Source organism: Anas platyrhynchos, chromosome 3 (genome assembly GCF_047663525.1).
Source record: "Anas platyrhynchos isolate ZD024472 breed Pekin duck chromosome 3, IASCAAS_PekinDuck_T2T, whole genome shotgun sequence".
In the NCBI taxonomy this organism is placed as follows: Eukaryota; Metazoa; Chordata; class Aves; order Anseriformes; family Anatidae; genus Anas; species Anas platyrhynchos.
The window spans coordinates 29,678,180-29,700,772 of record NC_092589.1 but is presented as its reverse complement, the minus strand read 5'-3'; the positions used below and the strand labels follow the sequence as shown (position 1 = coordinate 29,700,772).

The window sequence follows — 22,593 nt, the reverse complement described above, 5'->3', positions numbered from 1 at the left end:
ATTTTTAATGTTTTAATACTTCAGGTGTGCACTCACGAATATTTGAATGTGAGAAGTATTATTCTGTTATGTGAACAGCTCACAAAAATATTAAGGTTTGTTGCAGAATTCAGTGTAGCACTTGTGAATATATTGGAGAGCTCTTTTCACATCATCTATAACTGATGTATGCTAAATAACACAAGGTTAAAAAAAAATGGAAAAACAGAGAGAGATATATTCTGGTGTTTACCACAAAATTGAGCTTAGACACTACAAAATAATAATAATAATAATAAAATAAAAATAAAACCTACCATGCATTTGGAGCCATTTACTTACAGTGCTATGAAGATCTAGGCACTAAGACCTATGAGGAAACACCTTTTCAGACCAACAGCTTTGCAGATAGCCTTCCATAGACCAATAGGCAAGCAAAGTAACAGAGCCCCAGCAGCCAAGTTCTGATCACTCATGCCATTTGTCATTTTACATAAACATAATAAAAAGGTAATAATTATTTAATTGCTTTACCATCCCATGCCCAAGTAGCAAGATAAAAAGCATTTATTTCAATGGCTGCACAGGTCACTTCAATATTAAGCCCATGTGCATCTTCAATCTGATATATTTGATATCCTGTTTCTAGGTCCCAGACTTAAAAAAAAATATATATATATTTTCAGTACACCCTTTAAAACTCCTCACACAATTTGTTCTTGGTGTTGTAGCCATCATGACCTAAAGAAGGTGGGGATTTAAAATGAGAAATAACATCTTTATTGAGTGTACAATATAGACAAACCTTTACACGAACAAGCAAAGGAATGGCATGCATCACCAACTGGCCCAATAAGAGAAGCTACTTTACCCTATAAATCTTGCCACTTAACCCCATCAGCAATGAACAAAAACTGCAGATCCTCAGCATACCTGTAACAATTCATTATATTTGCCTATGGATTTTCTTACACTTCCATGGTGACTATTTTTAGAGGTTCAAACGTAAATGGTAAAATTAATAAACAAATTTAATCTTTTCATTACAGCTTCAAAACAAATAATGCTGTGATAAAAAGAAACAAACGAGAGACATCTCTTTCACTTTATTTTTCTTGTTAACTGGCTATTATATTCAATGCTTTTCCCTCACTGTATGACTCGATATCCTGAATGCTCAGAACAAGATGTTCTAGGAAATTTTTTAAAAAAGGATCCATGGAAGTCAGAAAATTGTCTCCAGAACTGCTAGTCAAAAAGAATCAGATCCAGAAAAAAAAAAAGAACAAGAACAACAGGAGAATGAAAGGATAAAAAATGAGGTTCTGTAGTTTAGCCACATTGTATGTACCAGAGGAACTTTTCAATTTTAGAATTAAAGAATCTTTTTATCCGAGAGTGGTATCTTTTACCCAGTACTGTTTTTACAAAGTCTCTTTTATGTTTTATACCAATCCATAGAATGTCTAAAGTACTTTTACATCCCACTAAGCTGTCTGGGACTCAAACACTTCCTAAATTTGAGGAGATGCTCATCAGATATGCCTTCTGAATAACGTGTAATTATGTTTGCATGAATTATGAACTGGATGCACATTTTGACATCGTGGCATTTTAAATTTTCCTTTAGAGATATTAAGTGGCCAATGGACTTTCACTACTCTTGACACTGTCCATCACAGAACAGGTGAATCAAAATGTGGCCAAAGGAAATAAATTCTAACTAAATCCAGAGCCTCTGAAACCTTGATCAATCTGCCTAGCAATTGTAGTGCGGTCAGCAAAGTAGTTTTCTGACAAAAGAATGCTGTTGAACTAAATATATCCTGTTTATCATGGCTACCACTTCCCAAAAGAATCTGAGCATAAGAATAGTCACAAAACAAACACTTTGAATAATAAACACTAATCACTCATCTAAGTGCCCGATCAATTATTTTTAATAAACAAACAAACAAAATAAACAACAACCTGAGACTATTTCAGTTGGTAGCCAAGACTATTTCAGATGACAACTTACACTCACCTTCAGTATTGACTGAGAGCAGATAGTGAGGACTTGGTGAAAAGTCCTGTTGTAAGCCAGAACACTGATGCTTTTCTCATGTGTCTGTGGAACCTGTTTCATATCTTGTATCATGTGAGTTAGGGGATAAATATCGATGACAGTTGAACCTGCATATGGTGAGACAAGTGAGAATATATACTTTATAGAAAGGTTTCATTTAGGACATGGTGTTCTTCTGAAGGGCATAAGGAATCTTGTCTGTTTCTTTAGAAGAAAGTCTTGTCTGTTTCCTGAAAAGAGAAAACATTTACCCATGCTCCCCACAAGACATCAGTTAAGCAACAGCTAAGTATCTCCCTGCCTTAAACAACCACCTTCCTACCTTTTATGGGATTGATACCCTGAATCCAAGATCATTAAGAGTGGTAAATCCCCCTGGACCACAGTGGGTTGGAATGGAACCCAAATAAATGAAATATGAACTGACAAGTATATCACTAAAATAAATTCTGGTAACCACTGTCTTAGAGATAAGACAATTCTAGCTGCAGCCAATGAGGTCTTTCCAGCACTTTCTTTATACAGCACTGCAGGTCTGAACGGCATTGCACATTCCAGTGCCCTCTGATCTGAAGAGCTGCATAAACAGAAAGGCAGATGGGGAAGACAAGACAAAGGAAAGGGCAAGGTTTTTACAAGGCAGGCTCACAATCCAGCCTCTAATTTCAATTCCTGAATTGCTCTTCTACCAGCAGAGGAGCAGCAGTCAGCAGTGAGCATGCAGGAAAGAGCAGAATTGCCTAATACTTGGCATGAGCCCAGGCACACAGTCCAACAGCTTGGAAATGGGCACAGAAGGAAAGCTGTGGCAATATTCAATGAAGCATGAAGGTGAGCCATGATTTATTGATGTTAGTGAACCAATAACTGAAAATCTCTGTAAAGTCAGGTACATAGCAATAAGGATTAATTTGCTCACATATAACCTCAGTCTCTTGCCCTGTTCAGGAGCAAGGGAACATTTACTTAACCTTTTAATGGAATCATTAACAGAATCCAGGGCCAGATTTTTACAGATATTTAGGCACTGCTCCAATCATTGTTTATAAGGGCAAAGCCATCTCATTTTCACAAGGACTTAGCTATGTAAAATCACTAGATTACTAAACCTTGAAAATCTCACTAACTTAAATTTGAACTGAAGATCCCATCTGTACCTTTTAGTAATGAAATATCTTTAAAAAGTATTCTGATTAGTATTTGGACCATTTTTTAAATAAGACCTAGAAAATAAAGTTTCTTAAGCTTTGCAATGCTTAGCCAATTCCAAAATACATGCACCCATTTGTAAACTCTCATCCAATGTATATATTTAGGCTTCTAAAACAGGTATATTGACACAAATATTCAGCAGAAACTGCCGAGTCACTGAAAATAAGAAATTTCATATTCATTTCAGATTTGACAAGCTTTGTGCCTTGTTCTTATTGCAAGGACAGAAAAAGCTGTCTCCAAAGACAATGACCTTATTTCCCTGATAATCCTCAGATGTCTATAGCCCCAGGACAGGTTCAAAGCTGAGGACTCCAGTATTTCAGAGACCATGTTTCTGGGACAGACAAAGCTGCTGGTTTCTAGGTTCTCTGCCCTAAATAAAGAAGTCTACAGTCCTTAGGGACACCTGCAGATCTCTGGGCCTTCAGAGGTTCCAGGCTCCTTGCTATGGAGTCCAGAAATTACATGTAGCTTAACTTTTCTAAAAAAGCTTCACCTTGCTTTCAGAGAAGCCTTCCTCATTTCCTCTGGTTCCTGTTGTTAATTCCCATGCTGGATATTTTCATAAATATTTCCATATTGAAATTAGCACAACATATAGCAAGACATACTTCAAGATGGTCTTAATGTGCAAATACGCTGAATGCACAGTATTCTATACATCTCATATAATTTATTCCTGCATTCAACTTCAGTAGTATGCAATCATAAGGGAAACCACATTCTAGAAGGGGGATGCTCTCACACTTTAATTACAGTAGCATACCTGCAATCAGTGTGCCACTATCATTGTTAAATACTATGATAAGAGTCTCCAACTCTGCAGGAATCCCTTGATTATCATGAAAGACCTGAAGCATTGAAAGGGTCTGTATATTCCACACGCAAAAAAGCTAGAGAGGAGTGGGGGAGAAAACCTAATACTGTATCATGATTGGATTTTCAACTACTCTTTTTGCATGACAAAAATAATATACCCTCTAACGCAAATCATGTTGTTAATTGTTACATCCTCAAATAAGCAAGACAAACACTGAAGACATTTTTATTGTCATTTTAATTAAACGGCATAGAAAGGCTGAGTCTTGAAATATTGACCTGAGAAGTCCACAGGAGAACCAGATCTCCTGAGAATCAATTCTACTCCTTAATAACAAAATGACTCCATTGTGTCATGCTTTTCAGTCAAGTACAGACAAATGCCGATAGTTTAAAAGCTTGTATTCTGGACTGGACTAACAAATTTTGTCAAATAATACAAAGATAAATTTCAGAGGGTTCCACATCAGGAATTCCTGAAATCTTTGACTGACAGCAGATGTTGGAAGGAAATCAGGATCAGGACATCCTGTAGATGGATTTTTATGCACATACAATTCTTGTACTCTGTATACGCAACTGCGACTGCCCACAATCACATTACCAACCTCTAAGGAACGGTAGATATACAAGATATAGTTCTTTCTTATACCCGTATATAGTTCTTTCAGTTTTAACAGACAACACGGCATTTGCTTTAGACTCTAGAATTACTAGTTAGTAATATGTTGGCAACATTCATTCATCCTGCCTGATCAAACCCATGTTGTACTTGTTGCTATCCCATGCAAACTGCTATTAATTCTGCAAGAAATCACGATGTAGGTTCTCAGACCCCATGGTTTTTAGTGTAGTGTATTTCCCAGCAAGGTAGACTTACCACGTTATCAAAAGTTATTTTGTCACCACCTCTGCATGTAATTCTCATTCAGCTGACAAAACTGTAGTTTTATGTAGGCATTTGTGCAAGGTATTTATATTCATGTGTTATTAAAAGGTAGTGTTGCATTTCAAATTGGGGTTTTTAACACAAATGTTCCCATCAATACTTGGAGTGTTGCGGACTTTGACAAAGGTCTTTGAATCTTTGGATGAAATGCTCCATAGAATGTTAGCCCGTAAAACACACAAGCACAAACCCATGAAATATTCAGCTGAATTTGATAACTAAACTGCATCTCAGGCAGAAAGAAATATCACACGAATAATTCAGCTTCCTGGACTACAATCCTTGGATATTTTCTTCTCTCGGCTGTTCCTTATTCTTAGCCTTGAAACTCAGTAGAGATCTCTATGGGTTTCCTTAGATGATCTTGATGCAATCACTCAACTTTTAACTTCATAGCCTTGGCCAGTAAACAAGAAGCAACCAGAGAGCCATGACTGGGGCTGGAGTGCTATTTCTCTAAAAGAGCAATAATTTTGGAGATCTGATAATGTTGAAAAAAAAAAATCCTAGGAAAAATCTTAAGGGATTGTAATGTGCATCCATTTCTTGATTCTTTCCAGAATCTGCTATATGGTGAAAAACATTACGGTAAAGGTAGTTACAAATCCAAACTTATCTGCATGTTGGGTGCAGATTCTTGCATTTTTATTCCTGAGAACCTACTTAATTTACCCACAGCTAAAAGCAGCCTTGTTGCTACAGTAGCTTGCCTACTGTGTAGAAAGTCCAGTAAGCCTCATGAAACTGTCCTGATCAGGACATAACCCAACAAGAATAGATGCAAGTGTAATTAGAGCACCAGTCACTGGACAGTGAGACTGGAAGTTTATTTTGAAATGACTTGTTTTATTTCTGATTGATATATTAGATAGTACAACAGCTGGCACCTTAGAAAAAAAATGAAAGAGATTAGACAGAAAAAAAGAATATAGAATCCTGTTCATCACTTTCATAAAATTTCATAAATGTTTTAATGGCATAAGGTACTTACCGAGGTCATTAAGAAGTTATGCCATTAACAGGAAATGACTTACAGCCAGTCTCATAACAGAAATGCCAAGAAACACTATTTGATGTATAATTTAAATTGACCACTGTAAGGGTGCTGCTGACCTAGAAATGTTGGTAACTTGTAGAAGAGATGGTATTAAATTATTGTTAAAGTTGTATTGATTTGCAAAGTAATTGCTTTTAGCTCATATTTCCTAATACCAACATAGAAATCTGTCAGGAAGAACTCTGAGGAAGAAACAAGAACACGACATCTGTCAACCTAATAACAAACCGGCTACAATCAAAACCAGCTTTCATTGCTGAAAATTGAAAAAAAAAAAAAGTTTCAAAATGTAAATCCCTATGTAATACAAAGACATTTGAAAACAAAAGAAATAAATCCTTAAGAAATAAATACTTTGCAAATTTGGGATCAGATAAATTTTGGAAACATTAGGGATGTCTGCAGAATACCACTTATATCTGTCTTTCTGATCACATAAAATCTTAAACATTTCCATGTTTTTTTTTTGATATAATTAATTAATGAAAAAAATATATCATTTTACAACTATAAGCAGAGAAAGTGTTTCCCAAAGACACACAGCAAGTTACGATCTGAAACATAAACCACAAGTTTAGACTTTTTCAGCTTTCCTCATTATATCCTATTCCCTTCTTCATTTAGAATTCTGTTTATTTTTCTCTTGAACATAGTATGTGTCTATTATAATCCACAGGCAGTATGCCCTCTCCTTAAATACGTTTTTGATAATTAAGAAGACTTCACGTGTGCTTACATTAATGTTATGAAAAGTTCAATGCAATTCCCAGCAATTATTTTTTCAGAAGACATACACTGTACAAATAAGAATGAAAGTTCATTACTTTCTATGTTGTAAAATGTTGAAGTATCTCTCTTTTCACTTAAAATAGCCTCTCAGCATAGAAAAAAAAAAAAAAAAAAAGCTGCTAAAGAAACAAAATGGAAGACCGTTTGCTGTTTGTAAAATAAAAATAAGGGAAAGAGTAATGGATGGAAAGGGTTATGCAATGTCAAGAAAGGAGATAAATACAAAGCTTTAGAGATTATTAAAATTTCCATCCATAACCTAATTTTAAAGAAGGTTACAGAAGATCCAGCAAAACTTTGCAATAGAAGGGAAAAAAAACAAACAGATACACCAGTGTTTAAATAGATCAGTTCTGGCAACAGAGAGAAATTCAAACATGAATGTTTCTGAATTTTAAGTAGAAAGAAAATTTCTCCCAATTATATTGTTTGTTGCATGGAAAATGCAAAAGGAAAAGGCTCTAAAGAGCTTCTGAGATTAATTTTTCTCTGAGACCATATTGCTTCAGAAGAACCATGCCAATCAAATTCCTCTACTAGATTTTTGACCACATTTCAGAAATGTATTCAGATATTCTCTGAAGCTTACAAAAGGAATAGCTTCATGGAAAAATAGGTAGTGAGAATGCCTCTGAAAACCAGGAAACCCAGTTGAACAGAAAAATGAAGAAACTGTTTATCTGTCTAAAATAAGTAGACCAGCAGAAATAGAAAGAGAAAAAATAAAAAGTTGAGAAAGTAAGGGTAGATCTCAAAGATCATTTCTGGCACAGTCACAATTAGAAGGTAAAAAAATAGCTTTAAGAACTGAAGATTTATCACAAGTATGTATCTATAGAGATACTCCACTCAGGAGAAAAGAATAAGTCACTGAACAAAGACATAATAACCTTTCCAGAGACATCATCCAGATCCATTACAAAGTAGAACTAGAAAAAAACATTGAAGACACACAATTTTAACAATCACATGGCTTTTTCAAGTAAACAACGATCAAGACATAAACTTGATGTCTTATTTCATCAAAGCAATGAGAAAATTATTTTACAGCACAAGTAAATATCAGAGCCTCTTGTGCCCTTTCTTGCCCTTTGTTTAGCCACTAATGCCAATACCACATTAAGAATACGTGGTCACTTGAAGCAAAAACCTGGGTCCCTCACAGCATTCACAAATCTCTTCCCTTCCTTCAGGCCTTCTTCCTTTTCCAGCCGAGGGGCACAGGATGGGGACATTATATAAGCCACTGTTTCACATGAGTAATTTTAACACAAGGCATCACCAGCATGGCCGTGAGATATAGTGTCACTGCTGTTCATCTGTATCAGCACACATAACTGCATGAATACATGTGCAAAGAGTGGAAATGAAAGGCATGCTTAGTTTGAAACCAGGAGGTGACTGGGGGAGTTGCCTTAGGAACATTTTGTTAAAACACCGCTGTTCTGTGTATTTATTAAAGATTTATAAAAATTTCCACATCGACATGACAAACGCCAGGAATCACTGAAGCCCTGTGAAAACATACTCTTTATGGCAAAATGCTTGACTATGTCTTCTGAAATCACACACAGACTTGCAAACAAAACACAATAGAGAGGAGGTGGAGCATCAAATGCTTTTGAAAATGACTTTTCTTTTTCCCACTGTTTCCACCTTAGAGGAAAAGCTGAGCTGTGTCTACAATGCTCTTATATTAATGAAAAAACTTGTTGGTTCAATTTGCATATTAGGAGAATTGGCATTGACCCACAGGCATACCTTTTGAATATGGATGTTGTGTTGTTTGGGATGCAGGGTTTTTTGCCTGTGTTCCCTCATTGGGGCCAGCTTCCTTCACACAGTAGGTAGTAAGCACAGAGCGGCATTCCAGGAATGCACATTGTCTTTCTCTCCTATATTTGCTGCAACAGCTTTAACAAGCTAGTCTGCCATTCTTCCAGGACTGCAGCCTGGATCACTCCCCTCTTTTCTCAGGTGTTCTTCTTGTATCATTCATCTCTCAACCCAATGGCAAAACCCCATAGCTACAGATGTTTTTTTCACAGACACAGAGCAAAATTGGGAACCGAATCCCTCCAGAATTCAAAGTGAGTTCTTGCCAAAGCTTTCTGACACCCCTTAACATTTTTAAATGTGTATATTTGCATACATAAACACTTTTCTCTCAAGTACTACTTTGTCAATCCCCAAATCTCAGAACACACTAAAAAGCCTGAACTATCTTTTCCATCTGGTCTAAAGTCTATGTTTTGAGAGCATATAAAGAACAGCAACACCTTTCTCTTCTATTTTTCTTAACACACACACATACACACAAAGCAGAAGATTCATCTTATAAAGAGGAGAGATTTAGACTAGACATTAGGAGGAAGTTCTTCACTCAGAGGGTAGTGAGGCACTGGAAAAGGTAGCCAAGAGAAGTTGTGGATGCCCCACCCCTGGAGGTGTTCAAGACCAGGCTGGATGAAGCCTTGGCCAACCCTATGTAATGGGTGGCATCCCTGCCTATGGCAGGGGGGGTTGAAATTGGTTGATTTTTAAGGTTCCTTCCAACACAAGATGTTCTATGATTCTATGATTCTATGATTCTATGATTCTATGATCTTACCAACTGAAATGGTAACAGAAGATGGAGTCAGAAAAAAGTTGGGAAATAAGACAAAATTGTTAAATAAATATTTTACATACTCTTCGTACGATAAAGTTCAGGCTCAGGAACACTGTCTTGCTGGGTTATCATGAGGAGGCTGTTGTGGAAGGCTGAAGTGACAAAGTTACAAATTCACACAGAAAGTCTGAGCCCTCAAAGACAAAAATCACCAGGCATGAAGCAGAGGCCAAACTGCAGTTCTGTTGCCGTGTTATTTAAAATGAGTGAGTTACCTGCAGAGAGTGCAGCTGTGTTTCCTATGATCCCTGAAGGTGATCCTGCAAAGTACTACAACTCCCTGTAGTTATTAGAAGACTTAGGAGCAAACTGATGTCAATGGGATTACATGTGAGGCTAAGGGAAGGAGGATTTAGCTCTAAGCATATTATTATAACCACAAGACTGGTAATATATAAGGTTACTTCCTTTTCCAAATTATGGTGGAATAATGGAAAGAATTTAAAGTGGGTAATATGGAACAGTGAGTCTAATTGTAAACTAATGAGCCTGCAGGCAATTTACTGGGTGCTATATAATGGCTGAGACTGTGTAAAGGCTCTGCATTTTTGTCTCTTTATTGCCTGCTCAGTGTGCTGACAAGAGAGCTACCTGACCCCTAATGCAAAGATTTAACCATGTAAATCATCTATATATTGTAATATTTATTTATTTTATTGACACAGAGTGATCATGACTTTATCTGTAAAGTCCTTTAGGCTTCTCTGTGAATGATTTCTTCTTTTTTGATATAGCTTTCAAATACGACCACAAGATTTATCTGCCTTTTAAAAGTATAGGAATTTCTCTTTATTTCTTTTTACTTCTGAGGAGAAGTGTAACTTATAACTCACAGCACAATTTAAAGACACAAAGTTAATTTTTAATTAGAATATACTTTCACAAATTCATGTACAAATGATTTTACTGATGTCATTGACACAACTCAAGTATGTTTAATTAAGATCAGGTATAAAAGTCCACATACTTGGAGTCTTGTAAAATAGATTTTGTTTCTCTCCAAAGTTATTGTATTGAATCATAGAAAGGCCCAGAAAGTACCTTGAAAGTACCTCAAGAGATCTCCTAGTTATTTACTGCCTGAGGTACTTTATTCCTTTTTTTTTTTTTTTTTTTTTTTTTTTTTTTTTTTTTTTTTTTTTCTGTATACATATCTTCATGTACATTCATTCCCCTTAAGTCTTGTTTTACGTCTTATTATGTTTTTCCTACATGCATAGCTTGCAGGCTATCTGTCAAAACCTTTTTTAGTTCAGCAGTGGTGCATGCCTGCAGCAAATGTACAGTTACCTACAGAAAAGACAAGTATAGATCTATAGAAGTGAGGAAGGAGGAATGGCTATGGTTCAAGGATTATTTGAAAATGACATATTTCTGATTACTTAATTTAAGCCTATAGCACATTCAGAAGAGTACAGTTTATTTTAAGAACAGGATTAAAGATGTGAAAACACGGTATTTACCCCACCTCAATGAGCAATGGTAAGCAATTGTGGCAGAGGAGCAGCATGGACACACTATACAGAGAGATTTGTAATATTTCCTATATAACACATCAAAAAGCTGGATATCTCAGTTGACTACTTATATTTGGTCCTTATTACTTTATAGGACACAACTGACTTTTGCCACAGATCATACCTTCAATTTTAATACCCATTCAGTACTCATATTTCTGCCCGTGACTTGCAGCCCTTATTCAACCTGAGGCAATTGGTTAATTTAGCATCCATACTCACTATTCCATTACTGCAGATGTTAGTGAAAATACTGAATATTACAGAATATTGAAAATATTGCATAGGACTATATTTGAAAGAGCTCCATAGCCTTTTATGGAGCAACTACCACTTCAGTAGCTTTTCATTTATTTTTGCACAAGTTTTTAGATGTTTTTATTTTCTCCTGAACAGTCTTAAATTGACAAAATAAGATAAAGCATTGACGCCATGATTCCACCAATAATTTAAATGAAACCCACCAACTTCCAGCCAAGTCTTATAGTATATGGCTAAAGAAATTTTACTATTGATGCTATTTGTATTTTTGTCTTGAACAATATTTTGGAGCAGTGTCTTCTAATTCAGACACCAATCAGAAAGAGGCTGAGATCTGAACACATTGTATGGAGAGACCAATGTAAGAAAATATCCACCTACAGATTTAGCAGGCTGACAGGCAGAGAGGGGTAAATGAAGCTGTAGAAAGTTGTTGCAGATGATCATGACTGAATGAAGCATTCAGATAGCAGTTATGTTATAATTCTGTCAGCTGCCAAAGTGATACAGAGTATATCAGAACATTAATATCTACTATCATAAATACTATTTTTGCACATACAGAAAGGTCAAATACTTCTATTTTAGTCTTGTTCCTCAATATAAAATAATTTGGAAATATTAAGCTAAAACTCTGCCTTTAAATTAAAATAAATTAACTGACAGGCAATGAAATTTGGACTAGATGCTACCAGAGATACTTACTCAAAAACACATTACGACTTGCGTTTATAACATTGATTTCCATGAAGTTAAGGAAACAATTTTACCTTTGCAGAAGAAAGGCTGATAACATACTGATGTTTTTCATTTGTCACAATTCCAAAACACTGTGTCGGTGTCCTGACAGCTTCCCTGTAGGTCTGCTATTAATACAAGGATGCCACAAATGAAGGAATTTGTCATGACCTGACAGAAAAGAATTCATATATTCAGAAAGACTGAATAGTCACAAACACTGTGAGTTTCTTAATGGAGATATTAATATTCATAAGTTTCTGGTTTCCCTATGTAGGGACCTCCCACATAAGGGTGCTAACTTTTCCTTCTAAGAGCTGGATTCCAGCTTATGTTTTGATATGTTTTCAGTATTTGTCCCCATACTTGCATTAAAATCACATAACTAATTAGCATTTCAAAGGCTTTTATTTTCTTAGAGGAATGTCAGGTGCCCATGTGGTAGTGCCATAAAAGTAGAATACTAATTTAAAAATTGAATTGGAATTTTTTATTTTTTTTTATTTTTTTTTTTTTTTTTCTTTCAAAGATCTGATTGAGAAAAAGAACAAAAAAATAATTATGTCCATTTAACCCAGTAGTGAAGGGATGACTACCTCTATGGAAAGGGATGATCCTGCATAACAGGAAGAGGAGCAGACATGAAAGTTGAGGGCAAATGGGAAATAAAAACAGCTAAGTGATTTTTTTTTCTTACTGTAAAAGAGAATTAAGTTTTTTTGTTGTTGTTGTTTTTGTTTTTTCATTTTATTTGTACATTCATACATTAAAATTACCTGCAATTAAGGTATCATCCCTGATTGCATTATAGATAAATCTTTTGGTACTGTTTTCATAAGAGTTTCCATAAACATTTCAAAACACAAGGAAGTTGTTAAAAACATATTAGCAAGCTCCTGGGTTTACATACTAATGCAAACTCAATTGTAGACATTGAAAAAAAATCATATTTTTTTTCAGGAGCTTGAAGAGGACATGATCCCAGTTTAAATTTGATGCTAATTTGTTTATATTTTTACTTTCGGTTCCTGGCAAATATTGCAATTGTATGCACTATATGAAATTAGCTGAACAGCCTATTTTAATATACAATAAATGAACCAATCACATTTTATCTAGATTACAATTTCAGTTTTAATTTTCTCTCATCTTAAAGTGATGTGCAGAAAGCCAAAAAAAGCATACAGGAGCAAGTACATGGCCTGAAAGATTAACCCAATCTCCAGACTGTGACACTTGGCTTAGTTCTGTTTACGAAGAGTAAAGTTAAAGGTCATCTCTTTCAGTATGCTTTCCAAGTATCTTCCTGAAGCTCTTTCAACCTCTTGTCATTGGTCAGTCCCTCAACCTCTCTCCACAGAGATCTATTCCTTTTCTTCTTATTACAGCAATATGTGATTCTTTTAGGAGCACCCCATCTCCCTTTTCTTGCATTAAGCTTTATGGCCCTCTTGGTTAAATTGATTCCACGGTTTAGGTAGCCTCTCTCTGAATGACATTGGAAAAATGATCTACTCTTAGAATAGCTACAACAAAAAATAATTTTGTTTTATGCCAGATCATTTCAAAGGTATGCCTGAGAAAGAGACCATGCAAACAGCTGCAGCGGTGCAATGAGGGCGTAACTTCTGCATAAGATAGGGGAGCTGTGCTCTGTTCTCTGTGTTCCTGAGGTGATGGCAGATGAACAGAGAGCAGGCACTCAATTAAGTGACCCTTAATTATGGTACAGAGAGTTTCTTTTAACAATAGAATCACTAACACTTGTTATTTATTCAAGGTATTAACAGGAAAAAAAGTCTCATTCAGAAAGAAAACCTTTCCCTACATTAACAATGCAGTTTTCTTCCTATGTGAAATAGTGAATTAGTTTTAGTTCATTTTACTGATGTTGAAATAATGGTAGAAGTAGTTGCAGTAGATGCGTTCTCTCTCCTTTTTCTGGACTAATGCCAGACTGGCCCTGTTACTGCAAAGCTATGTGCTCATTCTGCCCTAACGACAGTTAGGGCAGACATTCACTGCTTCACTGGAACATTTGCTGGAACATCTATTCTCTTCTGTGATCCAAATATGCCTCCGGGATTCAGAATCTGGACACAGAAGGCATGGGTACAAAACACATTCAAGAAAAGCTTGAATCTCTCTAAATATCAGAAAAAAGAAGTTAAGATTCTTTGAAATCAAATATTTGAATCATAATGGGATCACTTCAGTGTTTTCTCTTCCAAGATAAATAAATATGAAAATGTGTCTATGTTTTTTTTTTAATTATTATTTTTATTTTTATATTTTTATTTCAGATTCTGTGACCACAGTTCTACTCTAGCTAGATGTTATGGATTCCAAGACCTTATCAAGTGTTATCCTTTATCAAACTGTCTCCCTTGCTTATACAGGTTTGCAGTTTATGTGGTATTCCAAGATGTCTTTGGTATAAGATGTCATTGGTATTCCAATGAGTTGTCTGCATTTCAGTGGTGTTGAAACTCTATAGAGAACAATAGCATTTTTGAACAAACACTAGGCTTAGCTTGTTCTCCACTAAAAAACTAGAAACGTAAAATATAATTTCTGGTTTCTTTCCAGAAATTTCTTTCTATCCTGTCCCACACAAAGGCCTCCTATTTTTTAAAGCAACTTCATTGTCATTTTCTCAAGCCAGCCTTTTAAAAGCCTACAATCCTAAGCTATGATGTCTGAAAAATCTCCTCACAACACTTAGACAACAAGTAAATTAAGACAAGTTTATATGTTGATCATATTAACCAAAGTCTCTCTCTTTTCCCTTTGTGCTGCCTTGTCCATCTTCATATGTTCTTAAAATTAGACTGCATCACAGAAAATGCTCTCCTATACTTGTGACGGTCAGTATTTTGGGAGTTCTGGGATATCATTTCTATAACTATGATCCCAAGAATTCCTGAAAATGTCAATACCAATGCATAGTCCCTTTAGAAAAAAAAAAAAATCAAGATACAAGATGTTACCAGTTACTTCAGTTCTGCCAGGAATGCAAAAAGACTATTGAACAAGGATGGGAGACTTCCTTTTAATCAGTCTTAAGCTGCTACTGCTAGATTTAGAAATAACCAATAGTTTTGATTCTACTTTATTGTTCACAAGAGAAGAGTAGCTGGATTTGAAAAACTAATAAGGTTAGAAGTTGATGTATCATATAACTTAAAACGGATCTTCTTCAGCTTTTATATGCATATATGATTTGCTTTTAAGAGTAGCTATTCCCTGAGGTTATGACTAAGACATAGTTAGAATTGAAATAGATCCTGAGTAAGAGGAAAACCAAATCACTTTAACATTCAGCATAATAATGCAAAATGTTACACAGAAAAGTTACTCTGAGCTACTGTGGGATCCATCTTTCAGGCCACTAATGGGCTTGTATCATTTTACTGGTTAAAGAAGTCTAGCTTTTAGCATGAAAAGTGAACTATGTACCAAGTTTGCTTGTATCTTTCTTCTTATAAATGTCAAATGCCTGGAAGATAAAACTAGGTTGCATCACTGTGCTAACAGAAACTCATGAGAGTATTCAAATGTAACTAAATATATAATAGAAGAGTAGGGGTGTTAAAACATATGTCTTTAAATAGCCACTTCCCAGTGTAAAAATACATTGTAGGTTCTAGTATTTTGCAAACCATTTGTGCGAAATAACAGTAGATCGAAGCTCAGTAAAGTCATTAACAAATTATCCTCACTAATTACTTAAAAAGCTATCTTACAATCAAAGGCTGTTTTTTTTTTTTCTCACATTTTTTTGTCTTTTTATTGCTGAATATGATATGATATGCTGATATGATTTTTTACAAATGTTTACACATCATGAATAAATCTACATATGATGATTATTGAATTATTTACCTTCCCTGGCCATTGATTGTTAGGGTAAATTACAGGTAAAATTATAGGCTTTCTAGTCAACAAGATTTTACTACATCAGGTGCGTATGTTCATTTGAATCTGTTCATTTAATTAACTGAGTCTCACGTGTTTCTCAGCCAGATAAGAAAGAGTAATGTTTTTTTATATAGAGAGACAAAATTAGTGTGCCCTAGTCCAGCTGACTGCTGAGCCATTGGAATAGTATATTTTATTAATTGAGAACTGAATTATAAAGCTCAGCTTCCAAAGAGCTCAGTAGATGGATCTCTCAAAGGCTGAAGGACTGGATTCTTAATTTTGGGTCCAGCTTCACAGTAGCCCCATATGATCTAAAATTTACTGTAAATTTGAAAGGTACGATTCCATCCTGTCATGGATTTGGCCATATATTCCCACTCTCTCCTGTGACTATTAGTAATCCAGATCAGGAATAATTTCCTTTCAAGGAAAAGCAGCAGGCTAAGCACTGGGAATGAGGGTGAGGCAGAAGAAAGCCTTCCAACATCAAGATGAAGGTCAATGGGTGAACAAGCTAGATTTGGAATCCTTTCCAAATCAAGGATATGTAAATGTTATAAACCAGGAAAAAACTTGAAGATTGTTACTGGCAAGCACAATTCTTACAGTTTTTCAAAGTCATCACTGCAGAATCATTCTTGAACACAGTATTATTAATCTTTTGTCATGTAGTCCATACTCTGTACTTTTGTGCAGTGAAACTCAAGACAAATTAAAATGTATTGGTGAGAAAGCTCATCTCCTTATAATATTTTCTCATTAGGTAGCTGTTTAGAGAGCAGTTTAGAAGTCCTACAATCCAAGCCTAGTCTCTAACTCTCACAGTCATGTATGTTATCTATCCTTTTCAAAAATTTCAAGCTCCATTTTAGATTAAAGATATTTCTTTCTTCTACTGCCACTATACTGTGGTACCCAAGTACCTAGGCAAGGTACAGGATTGCTCCATTCCTCTACTCTGCCTGAGGTGCCTATTGCTGGTTATTGTCAGTGAGGGTAGAGTGGGCCGGGCTGACTTTTGGTCTGGAATTTTCTTAGGAATTTTATTCAGATTTTTCTCCTCCCTTGCTATTTCTATATGAAGAATTTTCAGTCTGTAACATAAAGTATTATTAGTTCCTGTGTACGTGATCTTCTGTCCTGGTCTTCACCCTGTTTTTATTACTACAGTAAAATCCTCCAGTTCTTACCTGCGGGTAATACTAATCATATTCCACTTTATAGTGCCTCCCTACTTTATGGCATCAGGAAATTTCTGCAGACTACTTTTTTGTGTCTGTGTCAAAGTAATCAATGTAAATAAGACCTCTCCGAAGGCTGAATGCCATTTTTTTTCACTAACAACTTTCCTATAGCACTTATAGCTATATTCCTATAGCTATTATATTCCTAAAGCTATTCCTATAGCTTTCCCTTTAAAATTGGTGTCTAGAAAATCAGTAGAACTTCTGAAATACACATCTCATCTGATATTGTTTGTGATATCTGTCTCAGTTTTCCCTTTGGTAAACTTTAACACTTAAACTTGAGTTGTATTATTTCCCATGTTTTTTTTTTTTTTTTTTTTTTTTTTTTCTCTAGATTTATTTTACTGTCTTGCATGAGTTGTCAGGCATTGGAAAGGGTTGCCCAGGGAAGTGGTGGAATCACTGTCCTTGTAGGTGTTCAAGTAAATGTTGGACATAGTGCTTAGGGACATGGTGTAGTGGGTGACATTGGTAGTAGAATGATGATTGGACCAGATGATCTTCAAGGTCTTTTCCAAACTTGATGATTCTGTGATCTTGGCCATTTTTTTTGTTTGTTTGTTTCCTTATTATTAAATGTACACCCAAGAATTGTTATGTGATACGTTTATTCAGAACAGTTTTTAACTGTTTCAAGCAGGACTGTGGTACTGAAGACTTTGAGATCAGAAGCATCAATGTAGTCACTTCAAGGCACCACCACATCAGACAGAATACACAAACAAGACTGCTGCCATGCTCCAGCCACATTTCTGCAGCATGAAATATGACCATTTCAATAGAAGCTCATAAACTTATTAGATAACAGGAAGAAACGGATGTGAGAGTGCTATTTCTGCAGTCTGCACTGGGAGAAAGAAAGAACAGTAAAGCTTTTTAGAAACATGATCAGAGAGAAGAGCAACAAAAATTATTAAGGTGAGCCAGTGTGACTGCTTATGACAAGAAAGAAGGCCAAAGAATAATAGGAAGGGATGGGGCCCATGCTGATGGAGTAATCTCTAAAACCTCACCAAGACAGTTACCACTGTGGGTTGGAAAGGTGAGTTAGAGTAGTTCATCCTACTCTTTTTCCTATTCTATTAAATAAATGACAAGACACTTGAATCAAACACAGACTGAGTCCTTGTTAGATTTCTATTGGAATATCTATCTCTTCAGAGCATTGATCCCAGCAATTATAAGCAAGAGAATTTGTTTCCTGCCATTTAAGACAGAAGCCTCTATTTAAATGCATAAGATACTAATACAGCTTTTATTTCATCTTATTGAATTGGGAAAAGAATCACAACAAAATGATCTCCTGGATAACCTACTCTCTTCATACATAATGTAAGCCCAATACTAACCTCCAGTGACAATGACTTTTGCTTTTCCACAATATATGAAGGCATTCACCCCTTTAGGGACAGAAAATTCCTTTACAGGTCTGTAATCATCAACAAAACAGTTAATCAGGTAAGAGTATAGGAAAATGCAGTCTACAGTCATTCCACTTTACTCTTCTGTAATATATAGAATAGATGTTTGCATAATGTATACAATATCTTGTTAAAAGCAAATTGATTTATAACTGACTTAGATAGTAACATCAATAAAACTGGGTCAAGGTGCACTTTCCAGTAAAATAATAGATCTCTGATTTGAACAGCTGAATTCTTTACCAGTCATACTCCAAACAGAATCCTAAAATGGTAACTGTTGCTAAAGAAAGCCATTATACATCTGCATGCTTAAAGTTCTTCACTGAACAAAGGTATCAAACCATCTGCCTTTGCCTGTTTCAGCAATAGAGGTCTATTGTGGCTACTATTTTGCATAAACCAACTGCAATTAGTTTTGTGCTGCTTCTGTATAATAGCATTGTGTAATACATAGTCACTATTTTACCTACTTTGTGTAAAAACATGAAGAGACTGCAAGTTTCTAAAACTCATTTTTACAGATTTATTCTGTTGTGTTTACTAAAAGAAACACAGGCATTCAAACAGCCAACACAGACTGAGATTGACTCTGTGACCCTTTTCCTACATCAAAAGCTTAGCCTATCCTTTGAACAACCTCTGCTTCTCTCTCCATGTTTCATACTTTACTACCAATGAGCAAGTATTTTCTAGAATTTTGGATTCAGCAACAACATGCCTAACACCCATTTATGCCAGGAAATTATGACTGTCAGTGTAGTTGGGCTATACAGACAGAAATGAGTGCTCATTCAAAGATACATTTTTTTCTTTGAAATCCAGACAGGTAGGTCTGGATTTATTCTGAGCTAGAGAGTAACCACGGCTCTTGCAAACCGTAACTGTGGATGGTGGTAAATTTGCCAAAAGACTCTGGAAACTTTTGGGATTAGTGAAGGAACCTGTTCTTGGCAAGTCTAAGTAAAAGGTTGTTCACTCCCCATTACCTAATGGAAGAAAAGCTTTCTTTTCAGAACCCTATCAGAGGAGTCTGTATTCTCTTGATAGTGTAAAAGAGCAAGTATTTGATTTAAAATTGTGACTGGCAGAAGACTTCACCATTTCTCATTTTTTTTCCTTTAATTATTAAATTTAATACTTCTATATAACTCTCTACTGGTTCCTTAATGAACAGTTTTGATTCTCTTCCAATGTTAGTGTGAATAAGGGGTTCTAGCAGTGTGAGGTCCTGTCCAAGTCATGGCCTTTTAACAGAAGCACTCTGTGATCCCAGCCACACCTCCCTTTTTAGATGCTTTACAAGAAAAGGTTATAACCATTCATCAGACACCAAAAAACTTAACAGACATGTAGGAGACAAGATTGCATTCCTTTTCAAGAACAATAACATTTGCTTGCTGGAAACTTAATTACAGAAATTTATTTTGTTAGCACCAGTAAATCATATAATTGAACCACAATTACTTATGGAAAGGGCATTTCAATGTGATTTGATGCATGGGCTATTTAAACAATGTAATTATTCAGTTGACTAAATATAATTTCATTTAGCTGCTGAATGAAACTGCTTAAAGAAAGATAATTATTGTGATTGCAAGCACAATTATAGTCAGCGTTAACTGAAAAAGACCTACCAACACATTTGCAGTTAACATTCTGTATAAAAAGGAGTGCATAGCTGTAGCATTTACTCTTTTAACTATACTTCTGATTCTCCAGTCTCTGTTTTCTTTCTCCTCAAATTAACTGTTTTTCCAAAACTCTAGCAAAATCAAATAGGACTTCCCAGCTTTTCTGACATAGTATATGACCTTAAACAAGCTATGATTAATTTATATTTCACATTCCTCAAACTCAAAAAATATACAATATTCATAAAACCTAAAGTTATTGGATTGATGCAAGAACACAACATTAAAAAATATGGCTTGTGTTATAGAAGATTATCATAATTGTTGCCACTAGCCTTAAAAATCTATTAATCTCTGGATATACCTCTCAGTAATTGTGAACCTTATCTAAAGTTTACAATGCTTTGAGATATTTGAATAAAAAATCTAGATAGATGTAATTTATAGTTTCTTTTTGCATCAAATTATGTTTACCTATATTATTTATTTCTAACTGGACTATAAACTCTTCTACAATCACAAACTGGGACAGCTTGGAATCAGCAATAAGACTGGTGGATCATATGAATGATATGGCACAAATAAGGGAGACACAGCTGTTTTCCTGCTGCAAACAAAATCCACTTTGAAGCCCTCAGAATACATTGGTCTCTTGGTTTAAGCTAGTTGGTTTAACAGAACTTGTGAAACTGAAACTGTAAACGAAACACACGAACATATATATATATTTTATATATATATTGGATATAAAGTTCAAATGAATAGATACATGATATACAAGTAACAAAGTAATCTATTTTATAACTAAAATTTGCCTACTGAGAAGTTAAAGCAGATAATATTGCAAGTGTAACTTATTTTTAGGGGTGGTAAATAATAAACATATAAGGACAGTCCTACATTAAAAGCTAGAATACAAAAACATTCAAGTACTTCAATAGTTGTATTTTCATTTGTATTATCAATGCTTTGGATAAAGATATTTTCAATACAACAGGACAGAATCTTGCATAGCACAGATCTCATGCAAACTTCTAAGGCAAGAAGTATATTTTTTTGGAAGATGACATATACATACAAGCTATCCTCTAGTCTCTTTATGTCATCCAAAACAAATGAATGAATACTGTCTGAGGAGCAGGATCTGAAACAATTTAGGTCAGAAATGTACTTAACTTTCACAACCCAGTCATCATGTAGTTTGTGTTTAACATTAGGGATATAAATTGAGATGTTATTAGGATATAATAGCATCTACTGTAATATGCCCATGGCTGAATAGTTTTGTGAATGCGATTATATGCAATAAATGCTAGTGTTTAATATCCAGGCTAGATCCAGAACCACTCTTCCAGCTGAAAAGCAAGCAGATCTTAGAGCAGAACTGAGGTTAGAGTTGAATCATGCACTTCTCTAGCAGCAATTATGCTTCTATCTAATCAGGAACAATAAGGCTGTCCCTATGTCTGGATAAAAGCAATTGTGAATTCTTCCCTGGACATTTGCTCTGTTGCCTTGCTGCTGTAAGATCTCCTGCTGAAAATTACAGAATTTCCTTCACACAATGTAGAGCAAATTACACTTCCTGCATTTTTTATCTTTTTTTCTTTTCAGGTGAGGTTAATTTACACATAGAAGCTAATCCTCCACCCAGACCAGAGAACACCCAAATTCAACAAATATTGCCAGACTGATAATATTTTATCATAAGTAACTTACATGTTAAAATTTTTGGAATCCAAAATCTGAATCTGTGATTCCTTTTCACCTTTATATTACTTCAATCCGAAGTGATCAACGGTCACTTTAAGCAGGTGAACATAACCCTTTTCATCTCCCATTATGATATTATCATCAGCCAGGTGATCTGACATAGTCACCATGCAAACACAGAGCAAACCATTTTCCATTGATTTGATGATAAAGCAATTATTCTGTGAAATTCAGTAGTTAATTGGAATGATGTATTTGCTACAATCGTAAATAGCTTCCCTGTCGGAAAAGAAGGTGCCATCTAAAAGAAAATGTGAAATGGTTGACTTACAGAATTATTCAAACCATAAAATGCAGCAATAGCACACACAGACTAGGAGTTATTACTACAGCCTAAGAATATCAAGTGTACTTACATGGGCAGGCTTTTGAATTTTTAGGAATTGAGACAGTGGCAATGAATACAGTGGCAAGCCATTGTGGTATTTTGCTATACTGAGAAGACCCGGGAATGAGATTTTGGGTCATCTACATTATAATGTTTATTGGTTCTACTGTCTGACTCCATCTGTTATTTGATTAAAGCATCCT

The 22,593-nt window shown here is 35.2% G+C and overlaps 1 protein-coding gene across 1 annotated transcript in view; it reads right to left on the bottom strand.

The window, feature by feature from the left end:
- The window catches only part of WDR64 (WD repeat domain 64), a 49,773-nt gene that overhangs the window by 10,153 nt on the left and 17,027 nt on the right, over positions 1 to 22,593 (bottom strand). The window contains 8 exon segments of the mRNA XM_072035101.1: positions 514 to 636; positions 2,002 to 2,154; positions 4,029 to 4,155; positions 12,096 to 12,145; positions 12,148 to 12,234; positions 18,584 to 18,663; positions 21,368 to 21,502; positions 22,009 to 22,223. Coding sequence (XP_071891202.1) covers positions 514 to 636; positions 2,002 to 2,154; positions 4,029 to 4,155; positions 12,096 to 12,145; positions 12,148 to 12,234; positions 18,584 to 18,663; positions 21,368 to 21,502; positions 22,009 to 22,223 — 970 coding nt within the window.